The following is a 22198-nucleotide window of genomic DNA, read 5'->3' on the forward strand; positions in this document are numbered from 1 at the left end:
CAAATGTCCAACAGCAGCTCCATCAGCCACTTCCTCCTACTGGCATTAGCAGACACACGGCAGCTGCAGCTCCTGCACTTCTGCCTCTTGCTGGGCATCTCCCTGGCTGCCCTCCTGGGCAACGGCCTCATCATCAGCGCCGTAGCCTGCAGCCGCCACCTGCACACGCCCATGTTCTTCTTCCTGCTCAGCCTGGCCCTCACTGACCTGGGCTCCATCTGCACCACTGTCCCCGAAGCCATGCACAATTCCCTCTGGCACACCAGGGACATCTCCTACACTGGATGTGCTGCTCAGCTCTTTTTCTTTATGTTCTTCATCTCAGCAGAGCTTTCACTCCTGACCATCATGTGCTACGACCGCTACGTGTCCATCTGCAAACCCCTGCACTACGGGACCCTCCTGGGCAGCAGAGCTTGTGCCCACATGGCAGCAGCTGCCTGGGCCAGTGCCTTTCTCAATGCTCTCATGCACACAGCCAATGCATTTTCCTTGCCCCTGTGCCATGGCAATGTCCTGGGCCAGTTCTTCTGTGAAATCCCCCAGATCCTCAAGCTCTCCTGCTCACAATCAAACCTCAGGGAACTTGGGCTCATTGTAGTTAGCCTTTGTTTATCATTTGGCTGTTTTGTGTTCATTGTTTTCTCCTATGTGCAGATCTTCAGGGCTGTGCTGAGGATCCCCTCTGAGCAGGGACAGCACAAAGCTTTTTCCACCTGCCTCCCTCACCTGGCTGTGGTGTCCTTGTTTATCAGCACTGGCACATTTGCTCACCTGAAGCCCCCCTCCATTTCCTCCCCATCACTTGATATATCAGTGTCAGTTCTGTACTCGGTGGTGCCTCCAGCCCTGAACCCCCTCATCTACAGCCTGAGGAACCAGGAGCTCAAGGCTGCAGTGCAGACAATGATGACTGGATGCTTTCAGAAACGTTGAAATGCTTGCCAATTTCTACAAATAAATGTAATAAAAATAATCTTTGATACTTCTGTTTGTTTTCATTTTGGAAGTTCTTTTTCTTTGTTTTACTTTTTTCATATTATCTAAAAATAAATGTAATTCCTTGTGACATTTCTCATTATGTTTCTCTCCACCTTCCCTGTGGCCACAGCCCATTTCAATGGGGAGCTGCACTCTTGGTGGCTTTAAATGAACTAAAGGATCTCCCAGTAGAGTTTTCTGCAGAGATGCCCTTTTGTTGCCTTCTCTGGAGCTGCAGCAGCAATGTCTGTGTGCAGAGCTGGGGGCAGATCAGTGCTGGCCCAGCAGCTGTGCCCAGCAGCAGCAGCACTTGGTGTTGCCAGTGCTGCTGCTGTGGCCCTGCCCCGCTGCCCTGGTGGCCCTGGTGTTTCTGTAGGGCCTGAGTGCTCTCGGGGCCGGGCACAGCCCTGGGGGTGGCAGTGCTGGGGCTGCAGCAGGGACAGGCCAAGTAATATAATTAATTCGTAATCTAAATAATTTGTAATATAAATAATCTTTGATAGTTCTTTTGGATTTGTTCTTTTTTCCCCTGTGTTTTAGTTTTATTATATTGTCCACCAAGTAAAACCATTGTTTGAGCCATTTCTCATTTTGGTTCTCTGCACCTTTCCTGTGCCCACAGACTGCATCAGTGAGGGGCTGTGCTCTTGGTGTCTTTAAAGGAGCTAAAGGATCTCCCAGCAAAGTTTTCTGCAGTGATCCCCTTGTGTTCCCTATTCTGGAGCTGCAGCAGCAATGTCTAAGTGCAGAGGTGGGGGCAGATCAGTGCTGAGCACATCAGCTCTGGTCCTGCTGGCCACACCATTCCTGATCCAGGCCAGAAGCCATTGGCCTTCTTGCCCACCTGGGCACTCTGCTGGCTCATGTCCAGCCTGCTGTCCATCAGTCCCTGCAGGTCCCTTTCTGCCTGGCTGCTGTCCAGCCACTCTGTCCCCAGCCTTTAGTGCTGCAGGGGTTGCTGTGGCCAAAGTGCAGAACTCGGTACTTGGATTTGCTAAATCTCACATTGGTGGATTTGGGTTCTGGATCCAGCCTGTCCAGGGCCCTGTGCAGAGACCTCCTATGCTCTCACAGAATCTACACTCACATCCAGCTTGGTGTCATCTGCAAAGATGTCCTTGGTTCCGTGAGGCCTCTCATTGTCACAATGGCCTCCTTGTTACACCAGGCCCTGCACTGTCACACTGGTCTCCTTTGTTCCATGAGGCCATGCAGAGCAACAATGGTCTCCTTGGTTCTGTGGGGCCCCAAAATGTGACAATGGATTACTTGTTTCCATGGGGCTTCACAGTGTCACAATGTTCTCATTGGTGCCACAGTTTCACAGTGGCCCCTTGGGTCCATGGGGCCCCATGGTGTCACAATGACCCCATGGTCACGTAAGGTCCCACACTGTCACCATGGTCTCTGTAGTTCCAGAAGTCCCCTCAGCGTCACAACGGACTCCTTGTTTCCACGAGGCCACACAGTGTCACATTATTCCAGATTCCTTGGGTCCCCATCGTGTCACAGTGGCCCCTTGGTTACACAGGATTCTACAGTGTCACAATGTCCCCTTGGTTCCACGAGGCCCCACTGTGTCACAATGGCCCCTTGGCTCCTCTCGGCCCTGGAGTCTCCCAATGGTGCCCTTGGTTTTGCAGTGCCAAAATGGTGAAACCCCTTGGTTACTCGAGGCCCTGCAGTGTCACAATGGCTTCTGTGGTCCCACAAGGACTGACAGTGTCACAGTGCACTCTCTGGGTCCATTTGGTCCCGGAGCACAACAATGGACCCCTGGTTTTATGGGGCTGCACGGTGTCACCATGGTCCAATTAGTTCCACAAGGCCCTGCAGTGTCACAATGGCCCCAGAGTGTCCCAATCATCACAGAGTGACAGAATCAAATAGGCTGGAAAAAACTTTTGGATCATCAAGTCCAACCAATGTCCTAACACTGCCTTGTCACCCAGACCATGCCACTAAGTGCCACTGGAGAGGGACAGTGACTCTGCCACCTCCCCCCCTGGCCAGCCCCTTCCAATGCCCACTCATCCATTCTGTGATGAACTTCTTCCTATTGTCCAGCCTGAACCTCCCCTGGTGCAGCTTAAGGCTGTGTCTTCTTGTCCTGCCCTCCAGCAGATCCACACTCACACCCAGCTTGGTGCCATCTACAATTTGTGAATGGTGGACACGATCCCCTCACCCAGATCATCAGTGAAGATGTTAAACAGGACTGGGCCCAACACAGATCCCTGGGGAACACCACCAGTGCCTGGACACCGGCTGGGTGCAGCACCATCCCCACCACTCTCTGGGCCCAGCCTCCAGCCAGCTCTTAAATCTCCCAGCGAGGAGGGAACCTGCCCAAGCCATGGGCTGCAGCTTTTCCAGGGAATGCTGTCAGAGACAGAGTCAAAGACTCCGCTGGAGTCCAGATAGACACATCCACAGCCTTTCCTGCATCCACAGGTGGGTCACCTGATCATAAAAGGAGACCAGGTTGGTCAGGCAGGACCTGCCACCCCTAAATCCACTCTGGCTGGCTCTGACCCCTCGGCCATCCTGTGGGTGCCCTGTGATGGCACTCAGGGCGATCTGTTCCATAACCTTGCCGGGCATCCAAGTCAGGCTGACAGGCCTGGAGTTCCCCAGATCCTCCTTCCAGCCCTGCTTGGGGATGGGCTCACACTGGCACCTCCAATCCTATGCGACCTCCCTGCTGAGCCAGGACTGATGTTAAATGATGGAGAGCAGCTTGGGGAGATCATCCACAGCTCCCTCATCCCCCTGGGATGGATCCCATCCAATCCCCACACCTGTGAGCATCTGAGTGGCTCAGCAGGTCACCAACTGCTTCCTCCTGGATTCCAGGGGCTGTTCTGCTCCCTGTGCCCATTTACCAGCTCAGGAGAACACTGGTCCTGAGGACAACCTGTCCTAATATTGAAAATTGAGATAAACAAGGTGTTAAGTAGTTCAGCCTTTTCCTTATCGTTAGTTTCTATATTCTCCAGTGTGTCCAATAAAGAGTAGAGGTTCTCCTTATCCCATTGTTTGCTATTAATTTATTTATAGAAATATTTTCTATTATTTTTCACGGAAGTGTCCTAGTTAAACTCTAATTTAGCTTTCACATCAAAACTTTTCTTTCTGCATGACCTTACAAAATCCTTAAACAATTCCTAAGTTGCCTGACTTTCTATCTAAAGGTGATGCTCACTCTTTTTCCCCTGACTTCCCACAAAAGCTCCATGGGCAGCCACGCCAGTCATTTTCCTTACCAGCTCATCTTTTGCCACACTGGGACAGGCTGCTCCTTCCCCCTTAAGATTACTTTCTTGAAATGTGCCCATCCTTCCTGGACCCCTTTGTTTTTAAGGGCTGTTTCTCTTAAAAAAATCATGACCTGATTTGGTACTCCCCAAATCTGCATCCTAAACAGGCCAAAGTCTGCCCTTCCTAATTCCAGTGTAGAAGTTTTGTTCCCGCCTCTCCTTCTTTCACAGAACTTTGAAAACTTGATTATTCCATGGTCACTGTGCCCCAGGCAGCCTCTGAGCCCCACATCTGCCACCAGCCCTTCTCTGTTTGTGAACAGCAGCAGACAGAGCTTTCCTTGGCACTGGGAGTGTTACCAAAGATTCAGTAAAACAGAAAACTCCTTAACACCAATGTAGCATTAAGAAGCAGAATTTTTTATTCAGGGGGATGCGTGGGGGAGAGCTCCTCTCAAAGCTGTGCATGCTGAGAACAGGGAAGTTTCTCTTTATTTTCTGTATTTTGCACATACATTCATTGATTGTCCTGGACTAAACATACATATGATAATCATTTCCCCAAAATCATTAACACGTTTCCCCTCCCCTTTTGCATGTGTTCTTCTGTCCTGGGGGTCTCTCTGGTGGTCCCTAGTGTCATGGACCCCAATGTTCCAGTGGGCCTGGCTGAGCTGGCAGGACACTGAGGCTGCTGAACTTCCAGTTCCCCTTCTCACACAATGGGCACTGTGTGGTTTCCACAGGCCTGGGGTTGTGGAGAACAAGCTCCAGGTGTCAGCTCACCTGGTGTAGACATCTGGTAACATGAGGTCACAGAGTGAGCTGTGACATCACAGAGTGGGATATGTGAGAGAGTGGGATATGTGAGGTCATTGAGCATCTATGATATCATATACTGTCTCCGTGACATCACAGAGCCAGCTGTGACATCACTGGGCAGAGATCTGACATCACAGAGCAGATGCTGACATCAGAGATTTGGTTGTGACATCAGAGTCCAGCTCTGTGACATAAGAGAATGGGCTGTGACATCACAGATCAGCCTGTAACGTCACAGAGGGGCTGTGTGACATCCCAGCAGGGCTGTGTCAGGTCACTGGGTTGGTCACTCTGCCCCAGCTCCCCCTCACAATTTCTCTCAACAACTCCAACGCTGTTCATGCCCAGCAGGGTCCCTGTCTCCCGGGATCCCCCCGGCCCACCTGGAGCCACAGCCTCCACCAAAGGATGTTCCACAGGATCCACCCCAGAGCCTGACAGGGGACAAGGGGCCAGGGCTGTGTGACCAGGACATCAAGGAAAGGGATTATCCAAGTCACTGGGGCCTGGGTTGGGTTCCCCAGGGCAGGAAAGATGTCTGGCAGCTGGAGCAGGGTCTGGGAAGGGCCTCCAAGGTGGGGCTGGAGCCCTTGGGCTGTGAGCAGAGGCTGAGGGAGCTGGGCTGGTCCAGCCTGGAGCAGGGAAGGCTGAGGGGCTCCTCATCCCAGCCTGGCAGTGCCAGTGAGGAGGGGATGGAGAACACAGAGCCAGGCTCTTCTCTGGTGGCTGGTGGGAGACAAAAGCCAATGGGTGGAAGGAGAAAGATGAGAGATCAGCCAGGGCAGGAGGAGATGAAATGAGTCAGGCTGCTTTCAGCATTTCCTCAACACCAAGAGCAGCCTGACCTCCCTTTTCCATCCATAGATTCGCAAATCAGGAATTGTTTGAGCTGTTCTATCCTCAGTCCAGGATGAGCATCCTGATACAAGAACTTAATTATGTTTATATCTATCACAGAACCACATTTGTCTAAAAATAATTTTAGTATGGAAATCACTTGTGGATGGTGCACTCATCAGATTCTGCTGGGACATTGAACATAGCTCAGGGAAGAGTGAGATTGTTATTAAATTGTTTCCTGTTCAACTGTGGTCTTTTGGCCATGAAGAGAAACTTTCTGTGCCTCTGAGTCTCACCAGTTCCTGACCCCCTAAGGACACAAACTTGATGAGTTGTGGTTCCCACTCCAGTGGTGGCACTTGGACCTCCCTCCATACCCAGAGCAGAGCTCCCTTGTCCCAGAGAGTCCCTGGCAATGCAGGGATGAAGGAAACAGGACAGGCTGTGGGGATCGGGGCAGGGCACAGCCAGGGATTTGGAGCCTGGTTGTGAGCCCAGGGCAGGACCTGGCCCTTGGCCCTAGTGAACCTCATCCAATTGTCCTGGGCCCATGGATGGCTCCAGCCTGTCCAGATCCCTCTGCAGAGCTTCCTGCCCTTCAGCACAGCCACAGTCCCACCCAGCTTGGGCTCACCTGGGAACTGACTGAGAGTGCCCTCGATGGCCACATCCAGATCAACAATAAAGAGATTTCACTGACTGGGCCCCAATCCTGAGCCTTGGGGACACCCCTGGATGTGACTCCATTCCTCAGCTGCTCTGAGTGCCAGGGGTTGGGTGAGGGAAATGGTGGGGATATGTGTCAGGGATGTGTGCCAAGGCCTGAGCCCCAGCCCCTGGCCAGGCAGATCCTGTCCCTCCCTCCTTGCTCAGGGCTCTTCCCGGGATGGGCACTGGCATGTGGGGATGTGCAATGCCAAGGGCAAAAGCATGGGGCGGCCCCTGCCAGGCTGCTGAGCAGGGACAAGGAGGCAATGAGGCCCCAGGCCTGCAAGGGTCAATTGTCCCCTCCTGGCCCCAAGGCCAGCAGCCATGGCCAAAGTGCTGCCCAAGTTGGCTCTGACAGGGCTGTCTTGCAGCTGCTGCCCATCCCTGTGCCCTGTGCAGCCCAGGCTGTCCCACGGTGTCCCTGCCCTGTGCCTCTGTCCCTGCAGGCTGTCGGCATCCCCCGGCTGCTCCACCTGGCTGGGCCCTTCCTTTGCGGACAGCTCTGCCTCCTGCCTGCCTCTGCCTGCCCACACAAAGTCTTGGGCTGCTCCAGGCTCCTGCTGGGAACGTGCTGCACCACAGCCCTGCCCTGCCAGGGAAATTCCTTGCTCCTGGTGACAGTCTGGGCCTCCCCAGTTGCCCTTGGCATTAATTCTTTCTTTCTCTGGCTGTTTTCCACTATGTCAAAAGGACCCACCATCCCTGAAATCTCCCTTTAAACACTCTCATGGCTCTGCTCCACTGTCCTCAGTCTCCACCCCACTGAGCACAGAGCTCCTTTGTCCCTATCCAGCGCTCATGTGCCCAAGGCCTCCAAACCCCTCCCCTTGGACATCTATGGGCCCTCTCCAAGTGTTTCGAAATGAAAACATTCAGCTCACCAGAGGACAGGGCCAGCCTGAACTGACTGTCCTGGTTACTTTTGTGTGGGAGCAATCCTTGGATATATGGGATTTTGGAGGCCAAATTCTAATTTTGGCCATGGTCCCTGGACAAGAAGGTCGGTTCTTTTTGATAGGACTGAAGGAACAGAGCCCCTCTGTTTCAGGCACAGATGAGAGGTGACCACCAGAGGCCAAGGCCAGCCAGAGCTGGCAGGTTTTTTTTCGCAAGATACCCTTGCATAGAGGAAATTTTTTAGGGAGAGTACCAATTTTGGCAATGGGCATCTGAAAAGTCAGACAGGTTTTTTCCACAGCATGAAAAGCACGGAGGCCCAGTGCTCCAGGAGCTGATGAGAGACAGCCCTTGACTTCCTAAGATCAGCCAGAGCTGTCACGTAGCCACTGGGTGACCAAAGCAGCCAGACCTGTTCCATGTTCCCTGAGTTCCATGGGGCCCCACAGTGTCCCAACGGTCCCTTGCTTCCAGGTGGTCCTTGGGAATGTGGTTTTGAGGTGATGATGGTGCTGCCAGGGTGCCGGTGGCACTGGGTGAGCGTCAGGGTCTCTTCTCACCTCAATGACTCTGGGATTCCCTGCTGAGCACTCTGGCACCAATCATGTCTCATGTGTGCTGTTTGGGGCTGGCCTCAGCAGTGACTGTGGGGATGGGCAGTGGCAGCCCATCTGCCGCAAGATCTGCCAGCCTTTGGGCCCTGCCTTCTCCTTCAGACAGCTCCAGGATGCTGACTTCATGCCAGCTGTCATCCTCCTCCTCCTCCTCCCACAGCAAGGGAGTGGGCCCGAAGCTGAAGATGCTGTTACCTTCACAGCAGTCCTGTGGCAGGTCTTTGCTGCTGCTGTCTTCCTCCATGGAATCATCTCGGAGTTCTCTGAGCTCTGGTTCACTGCAGTCTTCCCAGCTGCAGAGATCTTGGGAGCTGCTGAACTCTCCTTGGGACAGTTCTGGCTCTGCCTCACCTTGGCACTCTTGGCAAAGCTCAGTCTGGCTGTAGGATTCCCAGTCTTCATCATTGCCAGCTGACGGTGCTCTTCTTACTCTTCTTCTCTGCCAGCACTGAGCCCTGCTCTGCCTCTTCCAGCTGCTCCCTGGGGCATTTGGCTCCGAGTGGGCTGGGTGAGGGGCTGGCCAGGCAGCAGGGGCTTTCTGGAGCAGGCACTGGGCTCTGTGTCCCTGCTGATGGCACCTCCTCCCTGGGGACAGGAGAATGTGCCTGCTTCTCCTGCCTGTTCACACTTCCTTCCCCTCATTGGCTCAGCTTTGGCTCAGTCCCCTCCTTTTCCATTGGGGGCAGCTCCTGGACTGTTGCCCTTTGTTGCCACTGGCAGGGCTGTTGCTGTGCCCCATCTCCCCATAGCACCCTCACAGCCGCCTTCCACTGCTGCAACTCGTGGGCACTCCTTGCTCTGCGTGGGGACGCTTCCTTGGCTGCCATTGCTGGCACCGACTGGGACAATTCACAGCTTGTTGCCTTTTCTCTTAGACCAAGCTCTCGAGCCCCAACATCTGGCCCCTTGTCATCTCTGTCAGGTTTCTTCTCTTCCTCCTCCTCCTCAGTGTCTGACCGTGGCCAGGCTGAGGCACCCACTGCCCCCACCAAGTGCCCGCTGAGGGCCTGGTCTTGCCCCTAGCTGGGCAGGGGGCTGGGTGTCTGGAAGGAGTTGAGCTTTCTCTTGCTCTCTTCCATGTCGGAGCTCCTATAGCATAGACAGATCCCAGAAGCTGCTTCCTTCTACAAGAGTAGCTCTCACGAGACTGGGCACTCCAGGGCTCTGTGCTCCTTATATACACTCTCAGTCATGATGGGGCTCTCTGATGTCACAATGGTCTCTGGACACCACCATGCCCTACATCATCAAGGGCCCTGCGTCACAAAGGGCCACACCCAGCCTCCCTTCAGCAGCTGAGCCCACTGGAAGCTGCATGGAGAAGCCCCTGGCCTTGGGCACTTGCAGCCCTTGCTGTGCCCAGGCCCTTCCCGCAGTCTCACTGTGCACCCACTGTTTCACTGTTATGAATATGAACGAGGCCAAACTTTCTCTGGAGAAAGAGGTTCTCGTTTATTAAAATACCTGCAAGGAATGGAGTACCCAGGATTAGCCCAAGCACCCACATAGCGAGTCAAAACCAGAACAGTCCACTACAGCCAAATGCACTGGGCTCTCTCCAGAAAACAAGTATCCAAACAGAAGAACCCCGACAATACCAATCTTCCCCCATTTATAGCCCCCTTTGAGTCCAGGATTGGTCCATTTTGGATCCACATGGTGATTGGTCTATTTCCAGGCTTTTCATTGGCCTTTAGCGCCATTCATTCTGGACCAATCTTTTCTGCAGGGCTTCAAATGATTGGTCAGATCTTCCATCCAATCGCTCTTTAACCTCGCCTTGCCCCACTAGACTGCCCTTTCAGCAAACCCTGGACCCTTCTCCTAGAACATTCTAATAACCCCCCCAACCTCTTAACATAATGCAATTAAAATAACATAATAATATAATGTAATTCAACTATACCTTAATTTAACAAAACTTTTCCTTATAACACAAGCAGGCGGTTTAACACAAGCAACTATTTCACTGAGCTTAATTAACAAAGACATAAAAACTATATCTTTAGAACAAAGTTACTTTAACATCACACATTTAAAATCCCTTTTAATATTTGCAAAAACCCAATATTATAATATTTATCTATAACAGGGTGAAGGAGCCCTGTCCCAGGCTCTGGCCCTGGGGGACACAGGGACACTGCCAGGGCATCCCTGTTCCCCTGTGCCACCCCCAGGGCCCCAGCCCCCCATCCCCATGTCAGGCTCTGGGGCCGATCTCGTGGAACATCCTCTGGGGGAGGCTGCGGGACTGGAGGCAGGGGGACCCGGGGGGACAGGGGACCCCGCTGTGCACGAGCAGGCTTGGACTTCTCTGGGGGGAACTGTAAGGGGGGCCGGGGTAGAGTGACCTCCCCAGTGACCTCATGCAGGCCCCGTGATGTCACAAAGCCCCTGTGATGTCCCACAGCCCCTGTGATGTCACACAATCCCTGTGATGTCAAAGAGTCCCTGTGACCTCACACAACCGCCGTGATATCACACTGCCATCTGTGATGTCACACTGCCATCTGTGATGTCACACAGCCCCTGTGATGTTACACAGCTGCTCTGTGATGTCACAGGCCACCTGTGATGTCACACAGCCCCTGTGATGTCACACAACCACTCTCTTGTGTCACATAACCTTGATATGAACTCATTCATCTGCTGTGTGATTTCACAGAGCAGCTTTGTGATGGACACAGTCACCCAGTGATGTCACAGCCTTCTCTGTGACATTACACAGCTGCTCTGTGATATCATACTCTATGTCACAACCCACACTTTGATGTCACAGAACCATCTTCTATGATGTCACAGTTAGCTCTGTGATGTCATAGCCCCCTCAGTTCTGTCCCACAGCCCCTTGCTGACATCCCAGCTGTTCTGTGCCTCTATGACACAGCCACAGAGGTGCTGCTGTGACACAGCCCCTTCGGGGCAATCCCACAGCCCCTGCCAGTGCTGAGCCCCTGTCAGCTCTGTCTGTGCCCTGCTGGTGTTCCTGAGGGGCCCTGGCAGTGCCCCAGCCCTGCTGGGCTGTGCACAGGAGCTGCTCCTGGCCAGAGCTGTCTCTCTGCAGCGCTGCCCTTGCCAGGAGCTGCCTCTGGGCCAGGAGCCCGGCCCAGCTCAGCAGCACAGACACAGCACAGGGACTTTAATGAGCCTCTGGGGCTTTGCTGCTCTTTGCATCAGACTCAGTCCTCAGAGTGTGCTCAAAAAACCTTCTCAGGGACTCAAAAAGAGGGTGAAACACTGAAGTTTCTCATACTTTAAATAGATCCATCTGAGGGACAGGACTGAGAAAACGTCCCCAGGTTCCAGGTAGAGCAGAACACTGGTGGCAGTGATGACAGCTGGGGACGAGCGAGGGAAAGGTGTCTCTGCTGCTGAGCAAACCTGCGCCTCTGTCCCTGCAGGCTGTCGGTATCCCCAGCTGCCCCACCTGGCTGGGCCCTTCCTTTGCTGACAGCTCTGCCTCCTGCCTGCCTCTGCCTGCCCACACAGAGCCTTGGGCTGCTCCAGGCTCCTGCTGGGGACGTGCTGCATCACAGCCCTGCCCTGCCAGGGAAATTCCTTTCTGCTGGTGTTCAGTCTGGACCTCCCAAGCTGCATTTGGTGCTATTAGGTCTTCTTCAGGCCTATTCCTACTATGAAGAAAAGCTCCAGCCTCTCTGAAACCACCCATCCATCCCTCCCAGGCCATTCCCTTTCAGTCCTCAGCCTCTACACCACTGACCTCAGAGGCTGCAGACTCTCCCTGCTGGTTTTGTGATGAGGCCTCCAAACCCCATTCTGGGAGATTTTTGAGTCCTCTCCAAGGTCTGTGAAAAGGGGAAAATAGCATTTGAAGTTATTTTCTCCTAAATCCTACAGTGACAGAAAATGAGTCAGTATCTTTAAACTGAATGGGGACAAATTAACATTTGTTAGAAGGAGGAAATATTTTACAATTAAGAAAGTGGCAGGAAACTGCAGCTGTTTTTCCAGAGAAATGGATTCCCCATCCCTGGAATTGTCCAAGAGAAGGGGCTTTGTGCAACCTTGCCCATTGAAACCCGCTCATCCCCAGTGACAGAATTCCTGCATTGTGGGTTCTCTGATGTGCTGGGTGCCCTCACAATGCTTCTGGCCAGAATGTCTGCTGAGGGCAGCCAGGCTGCTGCAGGGGCAGTGACCTCACAGCCATCACCATGGCAGCCCTGTCCCGTGGGCCTGGCTCTGCCCTTTCCTCTGCCCCTGCCTTGGCTCTGCTGGCATGAAGAGTTTTGTCATTAATATCTTGTCCCCAGGGTGCTGGGGCCAATGGCTTCCCAGTCAGGCTCCTGGGGCAGAAGTGGCTTTTCAGAGCCCAGCCAGGAATGAGCCCTGAGGCAGCAGCTCTGCAGTGGTGGCCACCAGGTCGGGCTGCCAAGGGAGGCTTCTGGCCATGGCCTGCAAGCAGCTGCTGCTGCCAAGGTGCCTTTGGTGCCTCAGGCTCTCCCTGGCACAGCTCCCAGCATGGCACTCTGCCCTTGTGCCCGAGCCCTTCCCTGTGCTGGGGCTGGCCTGGGGCTTTTCCTGCAGCGGGACCTGCCCCACTGATGGCACAGGAAAGGCAGTTCCTGCTGGAGCAGGAGGCTCTGCCTGCAATGGGCTCCAACAACTCCAGACAGGTCCTGTTTGCAAAGCCCCCAGTGGGAAATGAAGGAGGGGAGTCACACTGCTTTGGGGGTGAATAATGCTGAAACCAGCCTGACTCCTCCATCTCAAAGTTCAACATCCTCAGAGGGAGCTGAAGCTGTGGCAGAGCTGGAAAAATCCCCAGAGAAAGGAACAACCAAGTGACACCACTGAGAGCTTCTGCAGAGCTGCTGAGCTGGCCCAGCCTGGGCACATCTGACTGACAGGGCAGCACCTCAGACGAGAAAAGCCCCATCCCAAATTTTAATGGCAGCATCTCCTGACATTTCCCTTCTTGAGGGGTGTGGGGATTCCTCCCAGCGGTGGGGACACCCTCAAGGTCACTGTTCCAGGCTGAGCCAAAGGGAATTGCCCATGGTCATTTGTCTAGGGGAGTGACATCAATCTCTGCTTAATTACAGGTTTTGCTTAATACAGTTGCTTTGAAATAATTTCCTAGTGCTCTGTATAATATATTTTACGTCTCTTACATCCTGGCATAAATATTTCTGATTAAGGCAATTTTGTCTAATCATTACCATAATAGAGAATGCATATTTATATAAATATATCTGCCCATGACAGGAACCCTGTGAGTGTCTGGGACATCCCGGCTCTTTGGCAGCCTGGAGACTCCTGGGATGTCACCATGGAGCCCCAGTGAGTGCCTGTGACAGATCGGTGCCTTTGCAGCCCAAGGTGCCCTGGGATGCCAGCATGGAATGGCTGTGACTGCCTCTGACCACACGGCTCCTTACCATCCCCAGAAAGCCCTGGGAGGTCTCCATGGAGCCCCTGTCTCTGCCTATGACATTGCAGCTCTGGAACAGCCTGGAGACTCTTGAAAAGTCCCCATGGAACCACTCTGAGGGCCTGTGACAAATCTGATCCTTAGCAGGCAACCATCACCAGGCCTCTGTTGCTATGGTCAGTTTCCATGGCAGCTCCATGGAGACCCCATGCCAGAGGTGGTTGCCATGGACACCAGCTCAGGCCTGCAGCCTGAGCCTGTTGCCATGGCAACCATTTGCAGCCCCATCCCCAGGCTCATGGGATCCCAGAACCACAGAACTGGCTGAGCTGGGAGGGACCCATCAGGATCCTCCAGTCCAACTGCTGGCCCTGCACAGGACACCCCAACAATGCCAGCCTGGGCCTGGCAGCACTGTCCAAACGCTGCTGCAGCTCAGAGAGCCCCTGGAGCTGGGACCCTTCCCTGGGGAGCCTGGGCAGGGCCCCAGCAGCCTCTGGGCAAAAACCTTTTCCTGACATCCAACCTGAGCCTCCCCTGACTCAGCTGCAGCCGTTCCCTCCACTCCTGTCCCTGGGCACCAGAGGGAAGAGGTTCCCACAGCCCCAGCCAGGGACCCGCTCCCAAGGCTGTTGCCATGGCCACCAGGGCTGGCACCAGCTGGGATGCTCGGTTTCCACGGGCCGGGGTTCAGGAATGGGATTCCCCAATTTCCTGCTCCTGCTAAAACCGCGCTGCCCTCGCTGCCCTCCCGCCTCCCATGGAAAGCACAAAAGGCAAAGATCCCAGGCTGGGATAAGAACAATTTATTGGGAACAACAATGAGATAAGGAACAAACAGAAACAGAAATTATATTGATAACAGAAGGGATAAATGAAACAGTTTACTGGGAAAACTAATACATCAACAACAGGCTCTTCCTGGCCACAATTTCCCCTGTCTGGAAAGGACACCCTTCTCCTCAGGGAGAGAGAGAGAGTCCCTTTTCTGCCCCTGGCAATGTTCTGAGGTGCGAGTGAATGTAATGACATGGCCATGGCCAGACCCTCATGTTCTTCTGTCCCACATCATGTCTTTGGTAAGGGCAGGAAAAGGGACAGGTGTCTTTCCAGCATAGACCACAGGGAAACTGGATAACCAGGGTTCTTCCCAATGTGGGTTCTCCCATGGGGGATGAAGCTGGAGTGGTGGATAAAGCTGTTCCTGCATTTTTGGCATTTGCAGGGCTTCCCTTACTGGTGGCTCCGTTGGTGTCTGGTCAAGTGAGAGCTACTGGTGAAGCTTTTCTCACACTGGGGACACTCGTAGGGCCTCTCCCCTGTGTGGATACGTAGGTGGGTGATGAGGGTGGAGTTGTGCTTGAAACCCTTCCCACAGTCGGGACAGTGGAAGGGCCTCTCATCCGTGTGAATCCGCTCATGCAGGAGGAGATGGGAGCTTGTCTGAAACCTCTTCCCACATGTGGTGCACTGGTAGGGCCTCTCCCCAGTGTGGATGCGCCGGTGCTTGATGAGGTTGGAGTTGTGCTTGAAGCCCTTCCCGCACTCAGGGCAGAGGAAGGGCCTCTCCTCGGTGTGAATTCGCTGGTGCTGGAGGAGATTGGAGCTGGTCTGAAACCTCTTCTGACACTGGGGACACTCGTAGGGCCTCTCTCCAGTGTGGAGACGTTGGTGGGTCACAAGGTTGGATCTGTAGCTGAAGCCCTTCCTACACTCCCCACACTCGTAGGGCCATTCCCCAGTGTGGATCATCTGGTGGCTGATCAGGTGGGAGCTCCACCTAAATTTTTTCCCACACTGCTAGCACTTGTGGGGCTTCTCCCCATCATGAAGCTTCATGAAGCTTTTTATGGACCACCAGCTCTGAACTCTGGCTGAAGGTCTGCCCACCTTCCTCGCTCAGGGTGGCTCTTTCTTCTTCAGAGCACCCTGGGCTGGGTTTGGAGCCCCTCCTCATGGGGGATTCCTGAGGTTTTTCTTCCCTGTTGGATTCCTGTGTGCTAGAATCACTCAAAACGGTCTCTTTCACAAGGTTCTGCCATGCAGATTTTTCCACCCTGGTCTCCATCCTCAGTTCCTTCCCTGAGGAAGGAAGGACAAGGAGAGGATGGGATTTGGCTCCATGCCAGAGGGAAGGGGAAGGAGATCCCTCCAGTACATCCCTGGCAGGACAGGGCTGGCAGCAGAGTTGTCCTGCAGCCGGGGCCTGTGCTGGGCTGGGAGATGGAGCAGGAGAGAGGGGGAAATAGGAACTGACTTCCTCCTCACCTATCTGGGTGTCCCGGGGCTCCTTCCTCTTCCTCACAGCCTCCTTCTCCATCCAATCAAGGTTTGGGAATGAGAAATCCTGGTTTGGGAAGAAAACAAAGGGTGCGCACATTGTCTTTTGTACTGGTTTGAAGGCAAACCTAGGGAAGGGTCTTAACCAGAATTACAATTTAAAAGAAAACTAAGATCAAGGCAATGATACAGAAACACTGCCTTAAACTGACAGAGTCAGGATATAACCTGACACCCTGTTGGTCAGGGCGGTGGCAGCTGTCCCAGTAAATGGTGACTGCAGTCCTGTTGGAGAGATGAAGGTGATTCTGTCGAAGCAGTGATCGTGCAGAAGGGTCTGGTCTTCCTTTGGAGGTCCAGTGGTGGTTATGGAGCTCTTGTCCTCTGGCAATCTAGTAGGCACACTGCTCCTGGTGTGGCAAGTCTCAGCTTATATCCAGGTAGGAATGCTTGGATCCTCCCCCTGGGCGGAGCATCCCACAATGGGATGATGGAATTTTATCAGTCCTACAGTGACACTCAATGGCCCATTCACAGAAGATATCTCCCCTGGAGGGTGTTATCAGGGCTGAGTCATGGAAGAGATAAAGAACACTGCCCCACCTGTTTATAGCAGTTGCTGAAGGTGGGGATTGAAAACATGCATTTGGTTACATCTTGCATTGCAATCTGAAGCAGTGGGGTAATCCCTGCTCAGGGGGTGAACACCACCCCCCTTACCCAAACTGGCTCAGCTGTAAAACCCCCACCCTGGGAAGGCCACAGACACAGGGGACAATGTCACACTTGCCCTGCTCCAGGGGAGGGCTCTTTTTCCTGTCATTCCCTTCCTGTCCCCCTTTTTCTATCCCATTTACTGTTCAATAAAATTCATTTTGGGTTTGGTCTCATTATCACCTTAATTGGGGCAGAGGAATCTAACACTTTTCTTAACCAGACTCACCAGACTGTGAAATTATTTTGGCACAGTGAGTTTAGGCACTGTTCTCTGACCCCAAGTTCCTTTGACAACAGCATGGTTCCCTCCTCTGAGGAGGTTGTGGTTCTCTCTGGAGGAACTCTTTGAAACTGGGCTGCAGATTCCTCTGAGTGACTTATGGGAGAACTGATGAGGTAAATCGCCTTTGTGGGCCCAGAGTGTAAAGAAAATATTTTGTTGTCCTTCTATTACAGCAACCTGATGAAGGTCTTCAGGGTGAGAGAAGTGGACGAGAATCTTGGTTCATGATCAGAAGGCTGGATTTATTGATATATGATATATAATACATTATAACTATACTAAAAGGAATAAAGAGAAAAGTTGCAGAGGCTTGCTAAGCAAGGAATAGAAAGAAAAGAATGAATAGCAAAGTTCTGTGTCCAGCAGAAAGCAAGGACCAACTCTCCCGTGAGTGGTCAGCAAATCCAAACACTCACAGAAGACCAATCACATATGCTCCTGTTACATTCCACATCAGCAGATAATTATTGTTTGCATTTTCCTTCTGGGGCCTCAGCTTCCCAGAAAGGACAAATCCTTAAAGAGAGGATTTTATGAAAAAATGTCTGCGACATCCTTCCTTGAAATGTTTTTTAAAATCACAGGAGGAAAGGGAGTAAATGATACCAGCAAGACTTACAAGGTTCATTCACCCCATGGTGAGGAACATAAGGCTGTTTAAAGTCCTACAAGAAGCTCAGCTCAAGTAGCTAAATTCCCAAATAACTCCTGAATTCCCAGGCTTGAGTGCTTTGCGAAATGTGAGAATCATTTTTCTCTTCATCCCTGTCGCCTTTGTGACAGCTACAAAGAGTTTCCTTTCCTTTTTATGATATCTGTATTGGGCTGAATTCACACTTTTATCAGAATGTGCTAGCAGCTGAGCTGGAGCTGTGCAGGAACCAGTGGAACTTGGAATGGTCAAAAATTGCTTGTACAGTCAGTTTATTATTGTTTGGGATTTGTTTGCATTTTCATCACATCTGACTTGTGGGAAAATCAAATATTCAACAAAGTGATTTATGCAGAGTCAAGTTTGATTTCTGCAAAATTATTTTGTCCAGTGCCCAGGGGATGCTCAAGGGGTCTCTTTGCCTCTTGCCCTGGGGGATGCTTGGCAGGGGTTTGGGGGGTTGTCCCTGTCCCTGTCACCCCAGGCCATTCCCCAGGGGGTCTCCATCATTTTCATCCAGGGAATGCCTGGGGGGTCTCCCTCCCTCTCATACCCTGTGCCAGGGGGTACTCAGGGCAGTCTCTGTCCCTCTCAGCCCGGGGGATGCTCAGGGCAGTCTCTGTCCCCTCACCCTGGGGGATGCTCGGGGGGTCTCCATCCCTCTGGCCTCAGGCAATGCCTGTGCAGGGCTGGGGACCAGGGGCTCTGTGTCCCTCTCACCGCTGAGGGTGCTCGGGGCTGGGGGGGCTCTCCGACCTTCTCACACCTGGGGAGGCCGGGGGGGTCTCTGTCCCTCTCAGCCCTGCTGTGACCCCACCCAAACATCATCGGGCTCAGAGGGACAGAGACACCCCAAATCCCCAGAAGGGCTGAACCTGGGATTTGGTTTGGGGCTGAGGGTTTAGCAAGGGGCTGGAATTGGGGCTGGGCTTGGAGTTGGGGCTGAGATTTGGATTAGAGCTGGGATTGGGGTTAAAGCTGGACATGGGATTGGCTTTAGGGCTGGGGTTGGGATTGGGTCTGGGGCTAGACAAGTCTGGCACTGGGATGAGATTAAATACAGAACTGTGAGTGTGTCTCAACATGGAGTGAGATTGAGACCAGGATCAGGGTAAGGTTTGGGACTGAGCTCACCCAGGGCAGGACAGGGGGGATGTCACTGCTGGATGTCCCTGGCGTTGTCCCAGCCCTCCTCAGGCACCTCCAAACATGGGGAGCAGCTGGGTGCCCCAAGATCCAGGTGCTCTGTCGTGATTTGACCGGAAATGGGACATCTGGGATATGTTGTTTTTGCTGTGGTCACCAATGGGTGTTCGGATTTTAAGATGAGCACCTGGTTTGACCAGTGGGGCATTGGATCCACCTCTTGAGACCACAAACCCAAGGAGTTAGAAGCAGGGCTCTTTTCCTTCAGAGCTCTCTTTGGATTTCCAGTGGGAACGAGTTGGGTCTCTCCCCCGGCCCAGTTGCTGGCTGGGCTGGGGGAGGGGAGGGGAAAGCCATGTGGCCCATCTGTGGTAGGCCGGACCCGGTGGAAGGGTGGAGGGGGCACCGAACGACCTGTTTACCCCCCCTCCTCCTTTTGGAGATGGAGAGAGAATGCAGCCTGTGCTTGAACTGTTACCTTGAAACTTGATATCATGTGCCGGCAGCACGGCTGGGAGGAGAAGGGGCGGGGGGGCAGCGAGCAGCCCAGCGGCTTGGGAGAGCTTTTAACCCTTGTGGATAATGAAAACTTCACAGAACATTACCTTTCCTAGGAAAGGGATAAGAGTGGAGGATGAAGAAAGAAACAGGCCAGTAAGGAGGTCTGGCAAAGAGAAAGAGAGATGTTGAAGGAATGGAGGAAGATGGAGTGGCAATTTTGCTGGACTCTTTTGTTGTATATCCATGGACTGCTTCCTGGTGATACAGAGGCTGCATTGCAGGGGGAAGCGGAGGCTCGGAGCCAGGAGAGTTCGGTGTTGAGACCCCTCGGCCCCAGGAGGTGTAGAAGAAATGGGGGGGACAAAGGTCCCAGAGATGTGAGTGTGCTCTGCTTGGAACAAGATGAGGCATCCTTAAATGGTCCACCCTGAAAGCAGGCCTCTGCCCCATCCCATGCCTGGTGGTGAGAGCACCCTGGCATTGAAAGAAGATGTCACGAGATAGCAGGACTCCGGGCGGTGCTAATTGTGACAAGAAGTCCGTGGCACAAGGAAGGATTCCGTCTAATCTTCATGAGCTGAAGATTTGATTTTCTAAAGGGTGGTGCCAGACCGAGTGTGGATAATTTTGGGAAATGTAATTGTACTGGGGATCTGGAGGAGGAGGGGGAAGTGTTTCTGTGTAGTTTTCATTTGCCTTGTGTTTTCTGTTTTTTTTTTTTTTTTCTTTTGTGGTTAAGTTTTTTGTAGTTTAGTTAATAAAGTTTTTTTTTTCCCCTTTTTTCCCTAAGCAGGAGCCTGCTTTGCTTATTCCCGGGTACCACCTCACAGCAGATGCCAGGGACAGGGAATTTTCATGGGGGCACTGGCATTGTGCCAGTGTCAAACCATAACATGCTCCCACGCTGCCCCTCAATACCAGACGAGCATTCCCTGAGGGCAGCCCTGACTGTGACCACTGGGGCTCTGGGATCAGCCCTCACATCCCTGTGGGAGCAGCAGCAGACAGGATGAGAGATTCCCTCCCCCGTTTTTCCTGTGGAAGGGTGAAGCCCAGCTGCCCTTTTCTTCTGGTGCCTCCTCCTCTCCTCAGCTGAGGATGTCAAACTCCCCAGGAGCAGGAAAATCCCCATTCCCTCTTTCCTTGTGGCTGCAGCCTGGAACATCCACCCAGAATGAAGGACTTTCTGACAGCCCTGCTGAATGACACTGGCAAGAGTTTTGTGAGAAGGGGAAGAAATTGTATTTTGATAGTAAATAAAAAGTGCAAAATTATTCCTTTCTGTTATATTCCTTTTCAGTCAGTTCTGGTCTGTTTTCAGAGTGCCACCTTCTCAGCTGACTGTGTTTGTGCCCTCCTTTCTCTCCTGCCTCTCTTTGCCTGCTCTGTTTCTCTCTCAGTGTCTCCCTTGACCCAGGGATGCTCCCACCAATGACCGTGCCCAGATTTAATTCCCAATTCAGGAGCTACAACAACCATGGGGGAAGTTACGAAGGCTCGCAGTGAAATGCCACTGTCAGATCCTGCTCCACTTTTGGCTCCTTCTTGACAGCTTTGCCCTCAAGGGCAGGAACATCTTTTCATAGCTGAGAACTGGAATTCCAGACCCTGGCAGTGAGTGCCGTGGATCCCAGAGGGGCATTCCCGAGGCTCCCAGGGTGCTGCTCCTGCCGTGCCTCCCAAGGAGCTTCTCTCCCAAGGGGAGTAGATCCAGCAGCTCTGTGGGCTCCCAGAGCACACAGCAAAGGTGGCTTTGATGGACATTTTCCAGCACCTTCCCTGGAAGGGACCTTCTCTGGAAGCAGAGGGAGGGAGGAAATAGAAGCGAGTCCTGGAAGGACTGGGGTGGGAAGGGACCCTGTCCATGGATTACGACCCCGCGAGGGAGAGACGCTTCTACCCCAGTGAAGGAGCGAATGAGAGCGTGGGAAAGCAACCGGCGATTATTGAGCGTGGACTGAACGGAACAAGAAATGGGGAGGAGAAAGGGAGAGAAAGAAAGCGGGAAGAGGTCTCAAAAAGAGAAAGAAACAGGAAAGAGGTCTCAGAGAACAGAAAGAAACAGGAAAAGGCTCCCGCCAGGAATCCGCAGCTCCCAGCAACACCCGCAGGGCGTAGCGCCTTTTACAATTCCAGCCAATCAGAGGACGCGGTAAACAATTTCCACCCAACCAGAGCTTTTCTCGCCGATGACTCACCGGTTGCCAGGCGGGCCCGCAGAGCCCGGTGGCCCCCGAGCGGAATTTGGGGCTCGGGCCGGGGGGACGGATCCGCCCCGGGGGGGTCCCCGAGCCCCTGCCCAGCCCTGGGGCCGATCGGGGGCTCCCCCACCCAGCAGCCGGTGCTGCGGGGCCGCGGGGCAGAGCGGTGGGAAAGGGGGGTCCGGGCTGGGAGCGGAGGAAATGCGGGAGGAAGAGGAGGGAGAGGAGGAGCGGGAGCGGGAGAATCGCGGCGCTCGCAGCGCCCGCACGCCGAGCCTGCAGCACCCCCTGCCCCGGGAGCATCGCCCCCAGCCCCGAGCCGCAGGGGAGGGCGGAGGCCGAGCTCGCCCCGGCTCCCACCAGGGGTCTCCAGGAGGATTTTTTGGAGAGTGTTCGGAGCCGGCAGATCCCGGACTCGAGCCCCGGGTATCCCCGGGCTCCCCAAGAGGAGCTTTTTCGGGGGGAGAGGAGCCGCGATCGCCCCTCGGGGGTCCACGTGGGGATGGCCCGGTACCGACAGGGCGGAACATTGGTTTTGGGGATCCCCGTGAGAGTCGAACTGTGGAACGGGGGACCCCCGGGGCGGGGAGAGGGGAAGGGGCGATACCGGAGCTGGGGGACCCCCGGCAGCCCGGAGATGAGGCGGGGACGGGACCCCCTGACCCTGACAGCGGCGTGTCCTGGGGCGACTTCATGATGCTCGTACCCCATCGGTCTGTTTAGCCCAGAAATGAGTTCTGCACCTTTAAGGCTGGTTCTGAGAGCGAAGGGGAGGAGGAAGAAGCTGCAGTTTGTTTTCATACACTGCACTCACTCCTCTACATTCCAGCTGCTGGATGGACAGACAGCAGGACAGAGCTGTCCTTTGCTTTTAGTTAGTTTTAGCTCGCTGAGGCAGAGA

At 53.6% G+C, this 22198-nt stretch overlaps 1 protein-coding gene across 1 annotated transcript; it reads left to right on the forward strand.

The window, feature by feature from the left end:
* Window positions 1-384: 384 nt before the first annotated feature.
* LOC134434120 (olfactory receptor 14J1-like) lies at window positions 385-20508 on the forward strand (the record flags this gene model as incomplete). The annotated part of the gene is made up of 2 exons (XM_063182811.1): window positions 385-846; window positions 20497-20508. Coding segments are annotated over 2 exons (474 nt in total), but the record flags the coding sequence as incomplete, so codon positions are not given.
* Between the last annotated feature and the right edge of the window lie 1690 nt (window positions 20509-22198).

This window comes from Melospiza melodia, unplaced genomic scaffold (genome assembly GCF_035770615.1).
Source record: "Melospiza melodia melodia isolate bMelMel2 unplaced genomic scaffold, bMelMel2.pri scaffold_32, whole genome shotgun sequence".
NCBI classification, from domain to species: domain Eukaryota; kingdom Metazoa; phylum Chordata; class Aves; order Passeriformes; family Passerellidae; genus Melospiza; species Melospiza melodia.